Below are 15,334 nucleotides of genomic sequence, written 5' to 3'. Positions count from 1 at the left end.
AATATCTTGTAGCATCCCCACCAGGCTACCACAACAAAGCGACAGTGTCGTAATTGTTAAGAACTACGGAGGATAAAATCGTCCAGAAATACGAGTCTCCAAACTCACCAATCTCCTATTTAAACACCGTCACGCCTCCGTTGGAAAACCCTATCACTCTCTCTCTCCCTCACAGCCTCTTTATCTTTTCCCTTTTTGTATTTTTTTTTTCATTTTGCCCCCTAACAGTTTTCTCTGCAGACGCTCCTAAACCCTAACCCTAACTTCCCCAAAATCAAGCTCAACTCTCCACAGATTCAACCGAGGTAAACAACAAATCTTCACCTCCTTCAAAAAGCCTAGAATTTCGTAGGATATCTCCGGCAGCTTGCGAATTAATCTCATAAAAGTGCTCGATTATGATTTTAAAATCGAATTTTTTAGATGCGATCTGAGTTCCTTTTTCCGGAATTTTTTGTGTCTGCAGCTAAAAAAGAGCAGCCTCAAAATAATGGGAGAGACAAAGGAGAACGATGCTTACGAGGAGGAGCTTCTCGACTATGAGGAAGATGATGAAAAAGCCCCCGACTCCGTCTCCGCCAAAGTCAACGGCGAGTCCGTTAAAAAGTCAGTTCGTTTACCTCAAATCTCAACCTGTTAGAACTAGATTTGTGTAGTTTTATCCGCTACAAAATTTAATTTGAGTTTTGTAGCCGTAGATGTCTCGATTTGCCAATATCAGTTTTGAGTTTTCCGTTTTTTCGTTGCTTGTGTTTGGGTATTTTGTTTTGGTCACAAATCGATAAATATTCTTGTGGATTTGTGTTTGTTTTTCTAGGTTAGTTCAAGGTTTTGTTAGGCTTGACTTGGCAAGAGTTATGGATCCTTGCTGACTATCCCCCCCCCCCCCCTAACAACAACAAAAAAACAAAAAAAAAAACCACCACCAAAAACAAAGGAGAGCAGTAGCTCTTCTGTTCACAAGTTTCATGATTTGTAGTTTTTGGTTAGTCACACGTTTGGCTGACAAATAACCTATAGCTTTAGGTTTTTTGTTGACTTTGTACCTGCCCTGATCTAGTAAAATGTTTTTCGTCCTGGTGTCGAAGGCTGTCTTTGTTTTTACTTCACGGGTAAATGTAGGGAGACACAGAAGAATGGTAATTTTATTGACTCATCCTGTTCATCTTTTCCTCCCCCTGTGCAATTGAGCTTACTTGGTGGAGGGTACTGAATTCAATAAAAGATGGATCTTTTGGTTGTTGCTGCTTTCTTTTGGTTTATTCAACAATCCGTATAGTTGAAGTTACTTTTTTTGACATTTTGTGAAGTATTGAATTTTTCTAGGATCACAAAATGAAGTGCTATTAAGCTTCAGATTTTGTGGTCCTTGTCTTTGAGATGGCCTTTATTGGAAGCAGCTGAAGTTTGAGTGATATGTTTTTGACATATTGTGAAGTATCTAATTTGCTTGGACCATGAAATGGGATGTTTATCTTTGGCCTGTATTCTGGATAAAGCTTGATCTTTATCACATATTAGTTAGATAGAACCAATTTTGTTTGCTGCGTGTTCTGCTGTTTCTGTTGTAATTATGAAGTTTGTGTGTTTATGATCATAATCTAAGATTGGTGATGGTATGTTTGCAGTCATTTGCAACAAGTGTTGGATTTGTAGACCATGCCTGTCATTTATATTGGAATAACATGTTTATGTAGCTCTCTCCAAGCTTTTGCATGTTTTGCACGTGTAAAAATTTGTGTCTTACCAAGTTGTTAAAATTTCTTACTGCAGAGGCTATGTAGGTATCCACAGCTCCGGATTCCGGGACTTCCTACTGAAACCAGAGCTTCTGCGTGCTATTGTGGATTCTGGGTTTGAGCATCCTTCCGAAGGCAAGTTACAACCATCTCTTTGGGTGTTTGGGATCTTCTACATCCTCATAATGCAGAGATTCGTTGTCTCCATGGTTGACTTTTGTGCTCTTGCTAGTGTCAAGTCTGTCTCCCTCTTAAATAAATAAAGAGATGTCATATTCTTAGGATTGTATGTAAACAGACAATAAGGAGGCCATATTAAGGTTTGATACCTTTCATGGCAGTGAACCTTGGTTCTTCTTGTCTGGCCGTGAACAAGTATGAAGTTACAGCCCAGTGTTCGTATTATCTAATTGAGGTCTGACAGTTCAAATCAGTGCTTAACTATGCCTCATGAGATGCGCCAAGTAATTTAACTTTGTGAAGATATTTTTTGGAAACATGAAGGATGATGAGGGAAAATTGAAATTATTTTTTATGTGCTGGCCTTTCCTTTCTGCGCTGGGAGCTGTGCAGAATTAAGTAACAAGCGGACATGGAAGAAGTTGCTGCTACTAAGTATTCACAAGCTTGCTTAGCTAATGGGGCTTTTATGGTTGCAAAATGCATCTTCTTGTGGTAGCTGCGGAAGATTTTCTTTATAGATATTTGTTGATTGATGGTCTGAAGTCAAAAGCCCATGTCTTTGGAATTTGGGTTTTTTCACATCCTCTCGAGTGAGTGGAATATCTATGCTTGTGTGTCCTTGGTTTACATGTGGCTTTTCTTGTCCTCCTGGCAGTGGAAGCGCCTGCAAAGGTCTACAAGCAAGAGCATATAACTATGGCCTATTGATTTAAAACACGTTTATTATGATGAGTAGTGTCTATTTCCTGGCCCCTTGATTCAAGGCTTTATGGTTTACCTTTTTCTGGCTAGTCAGAAAAATCTTTGTTGCCATTTTTGAGTTTAGCTAGTTCCTACAAGTGATAAAACTCCCTTTGTGTGTCTATCTGAGGTTATCTTACGTGTATCCGGTTTTTGCTTTTCAATAATGGCTTATCTGATTTGGCTTCATCCATCCACTTTTAAGCTGTGTCTAACAGACTATTGACTTTGTTTTTCTCAGGTAAATCACTAGTACCACTCCTGTTTTGGAGAAGTAGAATGGTAAACTTTTTAAATTGAAACTGAGGCTTCCTTGGCTCCAATTTCTTTGGTTCTTCATCAGTTCAACATGAGTGTATTCCACAAGCTACCTTGGGCATGGATGTTATTTGCCAAGCAAAGTCTGGCATGGGAAAAACTGCTGTCTTTGTTCTCTCAACATTGCAACAAATTGAGCCTGTTGCAGGTCAAGTTGCTGCGCTTGTATTATGCCATACCAGAGAGTTGGCCTATCAGGTTTGTTATTTAAGGAAGAATTTTCCTGAATGTCATAATTGTCACAATTGCTACGCTTTTACCTATTTAATGTGGAATAGTATATCCATTTACCCATCTGATATTTCAAATGCTGGCAGATCTGCCACGAGTTTGAGCGGTTCAGCACTTATCTCCCTGATATAAAGGTTGCCGTTTTCTATGGTGGAGTCAATATCAAAATCCACAAGGATCTTCTAAAGAATGAATGTCCTCATATTGTGGTTGGAACACCTGGAAGGATTCTGGCGTTGGCAAGAGATAGGGATCTCTCTTTGAAGAATGTCCGGCATTTCATATTGGATGAATGTGATAAGATGCTCGAGTCTCTGGGTAAGTTTTGGATTTTTCATTTTAGCTAAACTTCAGACTCGTGTATGATAACTTGTTTCGTAGTCATTTTTCTTACTATACAAATGTATTTTTGTTTTTCAGACATGAGGAGAGATGTGCAGGAAATTTTCAAGATGACTCCTCATGACAAGCAAGTTATGATGTTCTCAGCAACACTCAGCAAGGAGATCCGCCCAGTTTGCAAGAAGTTTATGCAAGATGTAATGTCCTGTGGCCAGCTCTACTTGAATTTTGACGTCTCCTTTTTCATTATTCGAGCTTTCTGCAAGCTAGTCAAGAATGCAGTATTTGAAGCACTGTATACTTTACCATGTGTATTGTGTTTGTCAATCCTCTACTGCAGATACTACCTTGGTATGAGTGGGCGGGTTGCAAATGCCATAGGTTCTTTGAGGTCCAAAGGAGTATAAGTTAGGAGCCATCCTTTTCCAGTTGGGTTGTATGCTTTTCCTTCGTGTCATTAAATTTTATATTTTTTTAAATTTGGGCTGGGGTAGCTTTTCGTTAATTCTAGTACAGGAGAAGGGGAGGAGGTTTGGGTGGGAATGTTGCTTCTCTGGAGAGTTTTGTAGTTGCATAGTTACGTGTCAAGGGACAGTGACTTCTAGTTGGTATGATTGATAAAAGTATCTCCAAGGAGGCGATGACGGACAAGAACATCAATTCAGGGGATACTCATCCATCATTCATTACGTACTGGATTCCATTAGCCTTCAAGAAGGCTCCTAATATGCTTTACTGTGACATTTGTTCCTTTCAGCCGATGGAAATCTATGTGGACGACGAAGCCAAGTTGACCCTTCATGGTCTTGTACAGGTGTGTGTATCAACTTAGTCATTAGTGTGCGTCTCTTGGTATGAAACTCTTCTTTAACATGATGATATCTATTGGCAGCATTACATCAAGTTGAGTGAACTCGAGAAAAACCGGAAGTTGAATGACCTGCTTGATGCGTTGGACTTTAACCAAGTTGTCATATTTGTCAAAAGCGTGAACCGAGCTGCTGAGCTGAACAAATTGCTTGTGGAATGTAATTTCCCATCTATCTGCATTCATTCGGGCATGTCCCAGGAAGAAAGGTTGGTGTTGCTATTTTTTTTCTAGCTTGACTTACATGCTATTGGTTTAATCTTTCGGATCAGATGCTCTGGATTTAAAAAAAAATATGAGAACAATAGCTGGAGGCATATTTCTATTAAAAGCTGGATTGACTTGCTTTGTGAATTATTCTGTATATAGGTTTTGCAGAACATTTATTGCATAGTTGCTAAAAATGGCTAGGCATTTTTAAGAACCAGTAAATGGAACTGGCCTCCTCTTTGATCCAAAAGGGGTTGTGGTGTATATTGAACTCATGACACTGGTATCTCTTGTAGGTTGACACGCTACAAGGGTTTCAAGGAGGGGCATAAGAGGATTCTTGTGGCAACAGATTTGGTTGGTAGGGGAATTGACATTGAGAGGGTTAACATTGTCATTAACTATGACATGCCAGATTCTGCAGACACTTATTTGCACAGGGTGGGTGTAGTTTTATCACAATTAGTACTGCTCATTTCAAAGCAGGAGGGTTAGAACTGAAGTTCTTTCCACTTTGAATATGTGCAGGTTGGTAGAGCTGGTAGATTTGGCACAAAAGGTCTTGCCATTACGTTTGTTTCATCAGCATCTGATTCTGATGTCCTCAATCAGGTTTAAATTTACAAGTACACATTTTTCCCATTGTTTTAATCTCTGTTTTTTTTTGTTTTAATCTGATCCTTAGATTTCATGGTCTGTAGGTTCAGGAGAGGTTTGAAGTGGATATAAAGGAGCTTCCTGAGCAGATTGATACTTCTACATATAGTGCGTTCTCTTACCTTTTCCTACTTATTTCAGTTCTTCTAGTAGGTTTTTATTTTCTTAGTGCTAGGGTTTAATAATCTTATAGCTTTCCATTTTTGTGGATAAGTGGATAGCCTTGTTTCTGCGCCGTCCTTGACTTGTTCTAAAAAATCTTGCTATGCAGTGCCCTCGTGATGACGTGACGGAGTTCTTATGTGGCAAAATTGGAAATGATGTCCAAGTTACTGAACTTTTGTTCGCATCACTTTGAGAATTCGACTGAGTTGATTGCTAGAGAACTGTTCTATTGTTTGCACCTTGCTACTGAGATTCTTGTATCTTATTTAGACTTATATGGTTTGGCAGCTTAGAGAGGATTTAAAAATGTGTTACAATACGACTTGCTAGATATTATTCTCCAGTTGTCCCTAGATAATCCTTTAAACTTTTGTTTTTGTTTTTTTTTTTTACGTAGTAGTCGGACAGCGTAATATTAGCTTTATTTGGTTAATTTTGAGCTTCGGAGAGGTGAATCATGTAAAGCCCTGCAGTTCCTGTTACAAACGATGCTCAAGTGGGTTAGCATGATGACTTCTGAAGCTCGGATTGGGATTCGGATGGAATGGAAAGAATGTTGGATTCGGTTAGCGGGGCTTGCAGTCTACAGCGATGTCTCATTTAATGCTTTTTAATCCCATGATTTGGATTGCTGTGCTATCGACGCTGGGTGGATGGCCGCAACTGCAAATTCAGGGGTAGTTTGTGACCAGGGGAAAGGATGCTGTTCCTGTTAATGCTTTCAATGGGGAATGTTGCTGTGATTGTTGGAAAGGGTAACCATGGCTACCAAAATGAGTGATATCTATGCAATGTTTTTGGTGGTCTAAAAATTTTCGTTTAAGAGGAGCAATTAAAACGCTTTTGACATCCTGGCTTGTCTTGGTGGTCATTTGTTCCAATACGATTCTTGTCCATTGGACCCCTCTTTGTGGTTACAATCGTACAAGTGTTGTCTATCCCTAACCGCCTTTAAAACAAGGAAAAAGAAAAAGAAGAAAGTGTTAATTGTCCACGGGGATAAATAGGGGGACGGTATGCTATTTTTTATTTTCTACTTTTGGTCAAAAATTTTATAAGTAGCTGTATGCGCTGTTACAATCATGGTTTGCCGAGATGACTTGGACGATATATAATTGGAATAGTGCTTGTTGGTATATAATTGGAATAGTGCTTGTTGGTACGAAATCGATATTCGAATCAATGAATGACTTGTCTTTAAGATGATTGTAGTTGACTCGGCTGATATTAGCTAGCTAAGTCAATTCAGTGAGATAAGAAATCAGTCGAAACGGGACGATTCGTGACGATCCGATAAGCAATATAGAAGTTTATGGAATGTTTTGATTTTTAAGTATATTGAAGTTTAGGGCTTTCTCTTAAGCTTTTTTCATTTTCTAGTTAAGATGTGAGTCTTTTTTCGTGAATTTTGAAGATAAAATCATTTTTTTCACCAAAAGAATCACAAGGTTTTTGGCCAAAGTTTTGCTTCAGTAGAACTGTGGCAGGTAGAGTCGAAGTCCACTTAAGAAGACGATGAGCTACCAGCCATATTCTCTACTATGTTGGTTTAATCGTGGTTACTATGCAGCTACTTCTTATCTTTTTCAAAATAAAATAATTTTATAAAAAGGCTGAAATCCTTTTAAGTCCTAGTATAATTTAAAAAAAAAACCATTTTCACTAAATAAATATTCTTCATTTTTCACTAAATAAATTAAAATTAAAATATTTTATGGTATACTTCATACGTATTAGTTATTGCAATGTACATATTAAAATTAAAATATTAAAATGAAGTATTTTATGTAATCGCAATAAATTAAAATTAATGAATTATGTACATTTTTTTAATGAAATTCTATATTTTTTAATAATTCTTTTAAAATTTTTGAAAATTTTTATATGTTATAATATGCATATCACCCGATATTCAACTGATATGCCGCGATGGATGTGGAACAACCGTAATGCGACAGCGATCTGCAACGGCGAACCATGGTTACAATAGAATGTTAGGCAATTGCCTCGACATAACCTAGTGCTTTGAGACGTAGTGAGTGATATTGGGATATTAAATATTGCAAAATTGTGGGGATTTCTATTTGTGTAAAGTGCAATAAATGTACTAAAACGGAGGAATGTATCATAACAGTGGCGAGGCTAGAATCTTTATTCAAGGAGTACAATAATATCAACATAAGCTTCCAATATCTTCTAAGCTTTGGCTACAATTAAATGTCTATTATATGTATACTAATTTATTCAATATTAAAAATTTTAAAAAAAAAATCTGCGGCTTGTGTCTATTTGTAATAATGATGAGGTCATATAATGGTGTAACATTACATGATACTTAAAATTACGGTAAAAGTTGTATATAAGGGCGTAATAATTAAATTTATGTGCAAGTGCTAGGGGCATAATGTGTACATTTTACACTACAAAATGAATGTTTGATTTTATTGTAGTTCATATGGTATAACATCTAAGAAAAGTTTAATGTTTATTGAATTACATTAAATTTGTTGGAAAGAAAATGAAAATAGCATCATTTAGTTATTTTATTTCAATGTTTCATTGTAAAAGTGGTGGGGACAAATTAAAAATTATCAACACATTTGGGGGGCATATGTGGGGCTAGAGGAAATACTATTAAAATTCAGGGAGGACAAAAAAGGAGCAACTAAAAAATTTTATTTATTTTTATAGGCTATTAGGGTATGTAGTTTCAAAAAAATTGAGGGGGTGCAATGGCTGGCTGTGGCTTCGCCCATGAAACACAATACTTGTATGTCAACAAATGTGTCACATATTTTTGGGGGTTGTAAAACAGAAATTACAAGCAATGTTTAAACAAAAACAGAAAAAAAAAAACACACACACACACACACAAATTCCCACCATTTATTGCTAGAGGCCCTGTTACCAATTTTGTTTAGATTGTTGGTTATAATCATAGTTAAGTGACGATTGATAAAATAAAAGAGTGGATCGGGTGAAATTAGGGAAGCGCTCTATTTTTCCTTAGAAAGAATGGGCGACCACCCCTTGACTTCATTAATCTTGTATCAATTATATTAAATCCAGTGCCAATCTCACTATATTTACGTGATGGTAGAAGAAATTTAAATAAACAACATATGACAAATTAAATAAATAGGACACTTAGCATAAATATAGAAGTGACACTGAATTGCCACCGGAAAAGTGGCACTGAGTGCAATGCTACCAATCAATACTCTTGACAAACAAAGTGGAAAGTCTGCAATATATTATTTTGTCATTTTAGAAATCAGGCACCCTCTTCATTTGTTCATCCCCGTCGCATTTTTAACAGCATCGGCTGCTCCCTGTACCTTGGCCTTCGCCTGCTGCCCTGCCTGCATGCATACAACACACCCCAGACAATTTTATCATAACCCCAAGTAATAAGCTTCCTTCTTTTTTGTTTTTGTTTTTTTTTTCTTAAAAAAAAAAGGAAAACAAGAAATATATTGCATGTATGTGTTGTGAGAATATATAGTAAACTGGTATGGTAAAAAAATAATAATCAGAAAAGTAAGGAAGAACCTCCTGCATGGATTCCTTAGCAGATTGAGCCGCATTGCTTGCCTTATCCATCATTTGGCTTCCCTTTTCCTGAAATCAATCAACATAATACACAAAAGTGACTGATCCATTCCTTGTAATCACCAATTATATCACTGGTAAGGGAATTGAAGTTAAGCGGGTGCCGGGATAATCACCTGCATTTGGCCCTTATTTTCACACCTCCCTTATTTTCACTATTTAAGTAACATTCTAAACCGAAAAGACTATACTTTTTGTCAAAATTTTTATAATGCCCTTAAGTTATAATTCACAACAAATTCCTATACTGTTGGCATGGTCATAGCTGACACATCTTTCGGCCTTTAGACTAGGACTGAGTGAGTTTTCTGGCCAAAAGTCTTCGGGGTTAATTTCACATGCACTCCCCTGAGGTTTTTGATAATTTGCAAAAAGCACCCTTCAAGTTTTAAAAATTATGCATACCTCCCCTATTTTCACTATTTAAGTAACATTCTAAACCCAAAAGGCTATACTTTTTGTTAAAATTTCTATAAGGCCCTTGAGTTATAATTCACAACAAATTCCTATGCTGTTGGCATGGTCATAGCTGACACATCTTTCGGCCTTTAGACTAGGACTGAGTGAGTTTTCTTGTCAAGCAGGCCAAAAGTCTTTTAGCTTTTTGGTAGAAGTAGCAAAATGGATTCATATCCACTAATCCATCCATATAAACCAACCTTAAATGGATTTGGATGATACATATGAATTTAATGATTTTAAATAGATAATCATCTAAATCTAATTATGTTGGTGGATTTAAATGGATTATCCATGTCATCTATATACATCCACTTAATTTAAAAAGTAGAAAACACACATAGTGATTGCAAATATTTATAAAAAAGTGGGATAGAACCTTGTGGGAACATCTATTCTTTCCTTCATAACTTCTTCATGTGCCAAGTTGCTAATAACATTAATTGCATTTTAGTGGCTTCTCGTTCCTAGAGTTCTTCCATCCTTTTCAAAATTATATTTTAGTCTCTACTCTTGTTTTTTTAATTAAACTCTCATGTAATGACTGCAAACATTTACATTCTTAAGTAAAGAAAAAGCAAGAATGCATAATGCAGTGTCAAAGTAATTTTTTTATTCTTTTATTTACAAAAAGGATTTTTCTAATGAGTGTCCTCGCAACACTGGTTAAGATACGTAAATGGCACCTTCTTCTTCTTTTTTTTAATAAGTGGAAGGTTTTGAATCCAAAAACTCATACTTACAATTTCTCTTCCTTTATCACCCAATCCAACCCTCCAAAAAAAAGACACCTAATTTACTAAGTAAATATAATGTAGCTTGAATATCAATGGCCTAATAAGGAGTTTCATACATTTTTAGGTACTACATGCTCATGTGATGAAAATATTTTACTTGTCAAATAACATAAGACCTCTTATTAGAACTCGACTTTTATTCAAAGCATCCCTCTTGAATAGGAGAGCAAAAAATTGGAAACGTGAACTTTTTTCCACTATAAAGCTGTATTCAATTCACCCAAAAGTTATAATAATGTAGTCGAGTTCATAATTATTCATTACTTTACGAAATGATACTTAAAGTAATGATGAAAGGTTAAATTGATCACAGTAGTTAGATTTTCTTGGAACTAAACTAATTTAAAGTTGCTTTATGAAGAACTGAAATAGAGTCGTAGTACAAGCATTTGTTATTACCAAAAAGTTTTTAGGTGATTTAACGACAGAATTTTGAGGATCTGTATTTTATTGCAAAAAAACATTTGGATCTTAAATTTAGGACTTAGGAGAGTCGATGGATAAATGGATGGATCACGGTTTTACACTATATATCCATTTACATGGCATCCATTTAGATCCATTTATTAAATGGTTTTAATTGAATTTGATCAATTTGATCCACTATCCATTGAACTAAAACCATTTATCAACCATATATCAATTTTGCCACTTATAGTTTTTATTTTTGTATTCAAATTGGGAGAATGCATTACTACTAACAAGTCTTAACGTTGTGTAAGTTGAACTAATCACTTTGGTTTGACGCATTCATTCAAGGGGAAGGAAAAGAATTATTTCCTTCTGTAGGAAAGAATAGAAGTTCGAAAAAAATGCTACACTCTTTTATTTACCTTTCCATACATTGCCTTGTGCTGATATTGGCGATATTGCTGATATACCTTTTGAAGCCTTGTGCTTTAAAGGGGGATGATCCACCTTTATTTGAGCCTTTCTGAATTCGGGGATTTCCATGCATCGCATTCTTTTTTTTCTATTAAGAAGACGTCACCATGGGCCAAGTTCTCTCTATTTATTTAATCAACTTTTTGTTGACGGGTGTCCAATACACTTAAATTACACCTAATTTATTAGAACAAATATGATGATAATTATTGAACTCCTACATTTAGATAAGTTCCCAAAATTAATTATTTTTTTCAACACAAACAAAAAAAAACTAATATCGCCCCTCTTAAATGGGCACCGTTGACTCAACTTTTATTTAATAAACAAGGAAAATTTCATAACATAAATTGCACTGTCTTTTTTTTTTTTTCCCTTTTGAGGAAATGCAATAGGTCGATACAAATGAATTTCTTGATACATTCGATGTCAAAACTTGGGTGCACTATTTCGATGTACAAAATTTGTTCTCTCTAAACATATTATTGTCCGTATATCCTTTTTTTTCTCATAGAATATTGTAAACATAGTAAGCTACCCAATACTAGTAGTTTTCCCCTAACTAAGAGATACAGTGGATGCCAAAACATGGGCTAGAGAATTGAATCAGCAGCGAAGCAGTTGATATATTCTGATTGGACATTTCAAAATTGTAAAGAATTTAATTTGATTCATGAGGAATTGGGGGATCCTAAACATTTGATTCATTTATAAAGAATTTTAATTATTTATTTAAATAGTAATTATAACCAATGCTATTTTCTACATTTTTCATTTTGTAGATGCTATGACTCTTTTAGATTAAGTGTCTAAAAGAGATTTTTTGTGGATAAAGTATCTAAAAGACCTGGATTCTTATCTAATTAAAGACCAATTATAACCCAAAGCTATTTTCTAAATTTTTTAATTTGTAGATGCTATGACTTTTTCTAAAAAAAAAAGTATCAAAAAGAGATTTTTTGCGGACAAAGTTGTCTATAAGAGCTGGATTCTAATTTATCTTTTCTTATTTCTTCATACCAAAAGAATGTTTATACTTAAAGCAAATTTTCAGATGACATACAATGCTAAAGATTAATGTCATTTGTTATGAAACTTAATTATTTCGTAAATACTAATTGTCTTATTTTCAGAATAGTTTCCGTTAATCCCTACTCACTTCCCCCCTTCCCCACGTAGAAACATGACCAAGCAATAACTTTGTGGATATGCTAAGCTTTTTGCAACTTTTTTGTTTTGGGCAATACAAAAGAAGGATAACTCCTGTTTTACTATTTTGTCGATTAGAAACCGTTGTTCAAGTTAATGTCTGTTAATGGGTCATGAAAATACCCATTATTGCCTTCCTATGAAGGAATGATTGATATGCGAGAGCTATATTCTGGTGAAAAGACCTGACTGAAAACTGAAACTTCTTCAACTATCGCACTAGCATATCATATTTCTTAATTCTTGCTACTATATGTGTTCTTTCTTTATGCAAAAATGGCCTGCTAAAATATTACAAAATAATGCAAGAGATTTCATCATTTAAGGAATACTTACTAAGCAAATGAATCCATCAGGTTTTTCCTCAAGTTTCTTGCTATAAATACAAGCTAGGAGATGGACCGTAATACCACAGAGTTTGTCTGTTACTTTCCACCTGCACGCACAGCATGGTAAGAAGACATGGAATACATCCATTAATCTTCTCATTTTGTTAGAATATTTACAGAAATTTGTTACTTGGGACTTTTGCAGGGTCTACAAATCATATCCTTGATAGTTTGTATAGCTGCATCGTATCTAGATGGTGGCCTGGCTGCTGTTTTTAATGTTACCGGATTTGGTGCCATTGGAGATGGAATACATGATGACACTGAGGTAGTGATTAAGACTTCTTTTCTCTTTCCCTTTTTTGTTTCCTTGGTGTTCTCAAAAGTTTACACCATTACTATTTAGATTCATACAACGTTTGTTAAAAGCTATGCCAAATTTTATCGACATTTGTTCATGGGGCATGAATCTAGACTCATATTTGTAACTAAATGTTTGCTTAAATTGTTTGATCTGAACATTATGTCAGGCTTTTTCACAAGCTTGGGAAGCTGCTTGTTCAAATGGTGGAGGTTCAAGTAGCGTCATAGTTCCAGCAGGAAGGACATTCCTACTGAGCCCAGTGAATTTTGAAGGCCCCTGCTACTCTTCCAATGTACATTTTCAGGTACGAGAAAAGTTAATGGCTCAAGCATTTATGTGAAGTTGTCATGTTTATTAGTAATCCTTTAACGCTTCTTTTGGCCAGGTTTTGGGAAAAATTGTGGCACCCAATGAAACTGATGCGTGGAAAGGCTGCGTATCAAATAGTTGGCTTCACTTTTCAGACATACCTGGTCTGGTCCTGGAAGGTTCGGGGGTGATTGATGGGCGGGGTTCACCCTGGTGGAAAAATGTTAGCCTTGGCATCCTCAAGAATGTATGTTTCACCAATCCTTTTCATTGATGCACCATATATATCCAACATAAGAGGAAGAATCAGCATTAGTATTAAGTTCTTTCTAAACAACGTTGACAAAAGATCTCACACTTTTTTCAGGAGAACGACCAAGGATGCAATCGACCAAAGGTGAGAGTGAGATGCCTTGGAATTAAAACTTATCATTGCATTCCATTTTATAAGATGACGACCATTATTGACAATCCTTACTTTCGCACGTGAAAATTGTATTAGTCTCAGATAACCTTAGAGAACTCGAAAAATTCATGTTCGTATCTTGAATAAAAGAATGTTGCCGATGGACCCTTTACAAAACAGAAAAATGGGGTCAAATTTAAGGTAGAATTGATCAGAGAATAAATTGTTAAGGATAGGCTATTTGAGTCTTGCAGGCTCTACACATCCACAAATGTGACGGCCTTCAGTTGAGGGGACTTCATCATGTCAACAGTCCCAAAAGCCATATAAGCATCAATAAGTGTAATGGCGTATCTATATCTGGACTCAACATTCTTGCACCTGAAAACAGTCCAAATACTGATGGAATTGATGTATCTGAATCCACTCATGTTTTAATTTCCGACTCCATTATTCAAACTGGTAATGTAGCTTAAATATTATTTTCCATGTTTCCTTTTTATCTCATGAGTCATGAATCCCTTCTTTTCCTCACTAATATATTACTTGATGACAAGCACAGGGGATGACTGTGTTGCGATAAATAGTGGCAGTTCTGACATACAAATGACGAACGTTTCATGCGGACCTGGACACGGAATAAGGTGGAAAATCATCATCTAATATCTCCAATTTTTCGAGTAACTACTATTAATGGATTCAGCAACAAGGTAACTAACTGTGTCTTTTTGGGGGGCAAATTTTGTAGTGTTGGGAGCTTGGGGGCGAATGGGTCATATGCAACGGTGGAGCAAGTAAATGTAACAAAATGCAACTTCCAGGGAACACAGAATGGTATAAGAATCAAGACATGGCCGGTAATGATCACTCAGGGTCACCTGAGAACTACTTTCAGCTTCTCTTTAGCATCATCCCCCCCTCTCCTTCCCCCATCATTCATGGAATTCTCTCTCTTTCTATTTTGGTTAAGGGCCTTTTTTAATGTTACATAGGGGGGTTCTGGATACGCCAGAAATATAAGCTTTGAGGATATCACACTTCAAGACGTGGAGAACCCTATAATAATCGACCAGTTTTATTGCAAGGGTGAATTTAAATGTGAAGATAAGGTAAAATATATTTTCTTTCAAGTTTTCTAATCTCATCCTTCTTGAAGGAGGAACCTGTGTAATCATTTTTGACATGGACCTCCATTCTCTCAATCTCTGTAGCCTTCACCATCAGCTGTGCAAGTGAGCCACGTAACCTACCAGGGAGTGAACGGATCTTCTTCGAGCGAGAAAGCAATTCAATTGTTCTGCAGTGAGAGCAAAGGATGCACTGACATCAAAATGCAACAAATAAACATAACCTCTGCTATTCCAAGAGCAAAGACATATGCCATCTGTAAAAATGCCTATGGGGAGTCCTCCTCAACTTCACCTCTTGTTCCCTGCTTGACGCAGCTTCATGACGATGTCTTGGGGAGAGAAGCTAGTGCGGTTTGGGTCTGATAGTATTCCGGTGGTTG

The 15,334-nt window shown here is 36.1% G+C and overlaps 2 protein-coding genes across 2 annotated transcripts; both read left to right on the top strand.

Annotated features, from left to right (window-relative positions):
- Positions 1–150: 150 nt before the first annotated feature.
- Positions 151–6,303, top strand: LOC113706571 (DEAD-box ATP-dependent RNA helicase 15). The gene is made up of 12 exons (XM_027228495.2): positions 151–305; positions 467–606; positions 1,774–1,874; positions 3,007–3,179; positions 3,299–3,530; positions 3,633–3,751; positions 4,312–4,368; positions 4,447–4,631; positions 4,929–5,073; positions 5,161–5,244; positions 5,334–5,397; positions 5,561–6,303. The coding sequence occupies exons 2-12, from the start codon at positions 491–493 to the stop codon at positions 5,569–5,571; spliced, it is 1,287 nt and encodes a 428-aa protein (XP_027084296.1). The 5' UTR covers positions 151–305; positions 467–490; the 3' UTR covers positions 5,572–6,303.
- A 6,509-nt stretch (positions 6,304–12,812) lies between these two features.
- On the top strand, positions 12,813–15,317 carry LOC113707038 (probable polygalacturonase At3g15720). The gene is made up of 9 exons (XM_072063816.1): positions 12,813–12,836; positions 12,951–13,073; positions 13,276–13,413; positions 13,495–13,641; positions 14,079–14,286; positions 14,387–14,468; positions 14,573–14,681; positions 14,817–14,933; positions 15,036–15,317. Exons 1-9 carry the CDS (start codon positions 12,813–12,815, stop codon positions 15,315–15,317), a joined length of 1,230 nt encoding a protein of 409 aa, XP_071919917.1.
- Positions 15,318–15,334: the final 17 nt, after the last annotated feature.

The sequence above is a fragment of the Coffea arabica genome, chromosome 8c, assembly GCF_036785885.1.
Source record: "Coffea arabica cultivar ET-39 chromosome 8c, Coffea Arabica ET-39 HiFi, whole genome shotgun sequence".
NCBI lineage: Eukaryota > Viridiplantae > Streptophyta > Magnoliopsida > Gentianales > Rubiaceae > Coffea > Coffea arabica.
The sequence above is the reverse complement of the archived record's forward strand: the minus strand, read 5'-3'. Positions and strand labels throughout refer to the sequence as shown.

Excerpts from the sequence above, each read along its gene's own strand:
- LOC113706571 (XM_027228495.2), top strand. The coding sequence starts at position 491 with ATGGGAGAGACAAAGGAGAACGATGCTTACGAGGAGGAGCTTCTCGAC. Across the intron at positions 1,875-3,006 it reads GTTTGAGCATCCTTCCGAAG|TTCAACATGAGTGTATTCCA; the intron begins GCAAGTTACAAC and ends GTTCTTCATCAG. Across the intron at positions 4,632-4,928 it reads GGCATGTCCCAGGAAGAAAG|GTTGACACGCTACAAGGGTT; the intron begins GTTGGTGTTGCT and ends TATCTCTTGTAG.
- LOC113707038 (XM_072063816.1), top strand. The coding sequence starts at position 12,813 with ATGGACCGTAATACCACAGAGTTT. Across the intron at positions 12,837-12,950 it reads ACCGTAATACCACAGAGTTT|GGTCTACAAATCATATCCTT; the intron begins GTCTGTTACTTT and ends GGACTTTTGCAG. Across the intron at positions 13,642-14,078 it reads GTTCACCCTGGTGGAAAAAT|GCTCTACACATCCACAAATG; the intron begins GTTAGCCTTGGC and ends TGAGTCTTGCAG.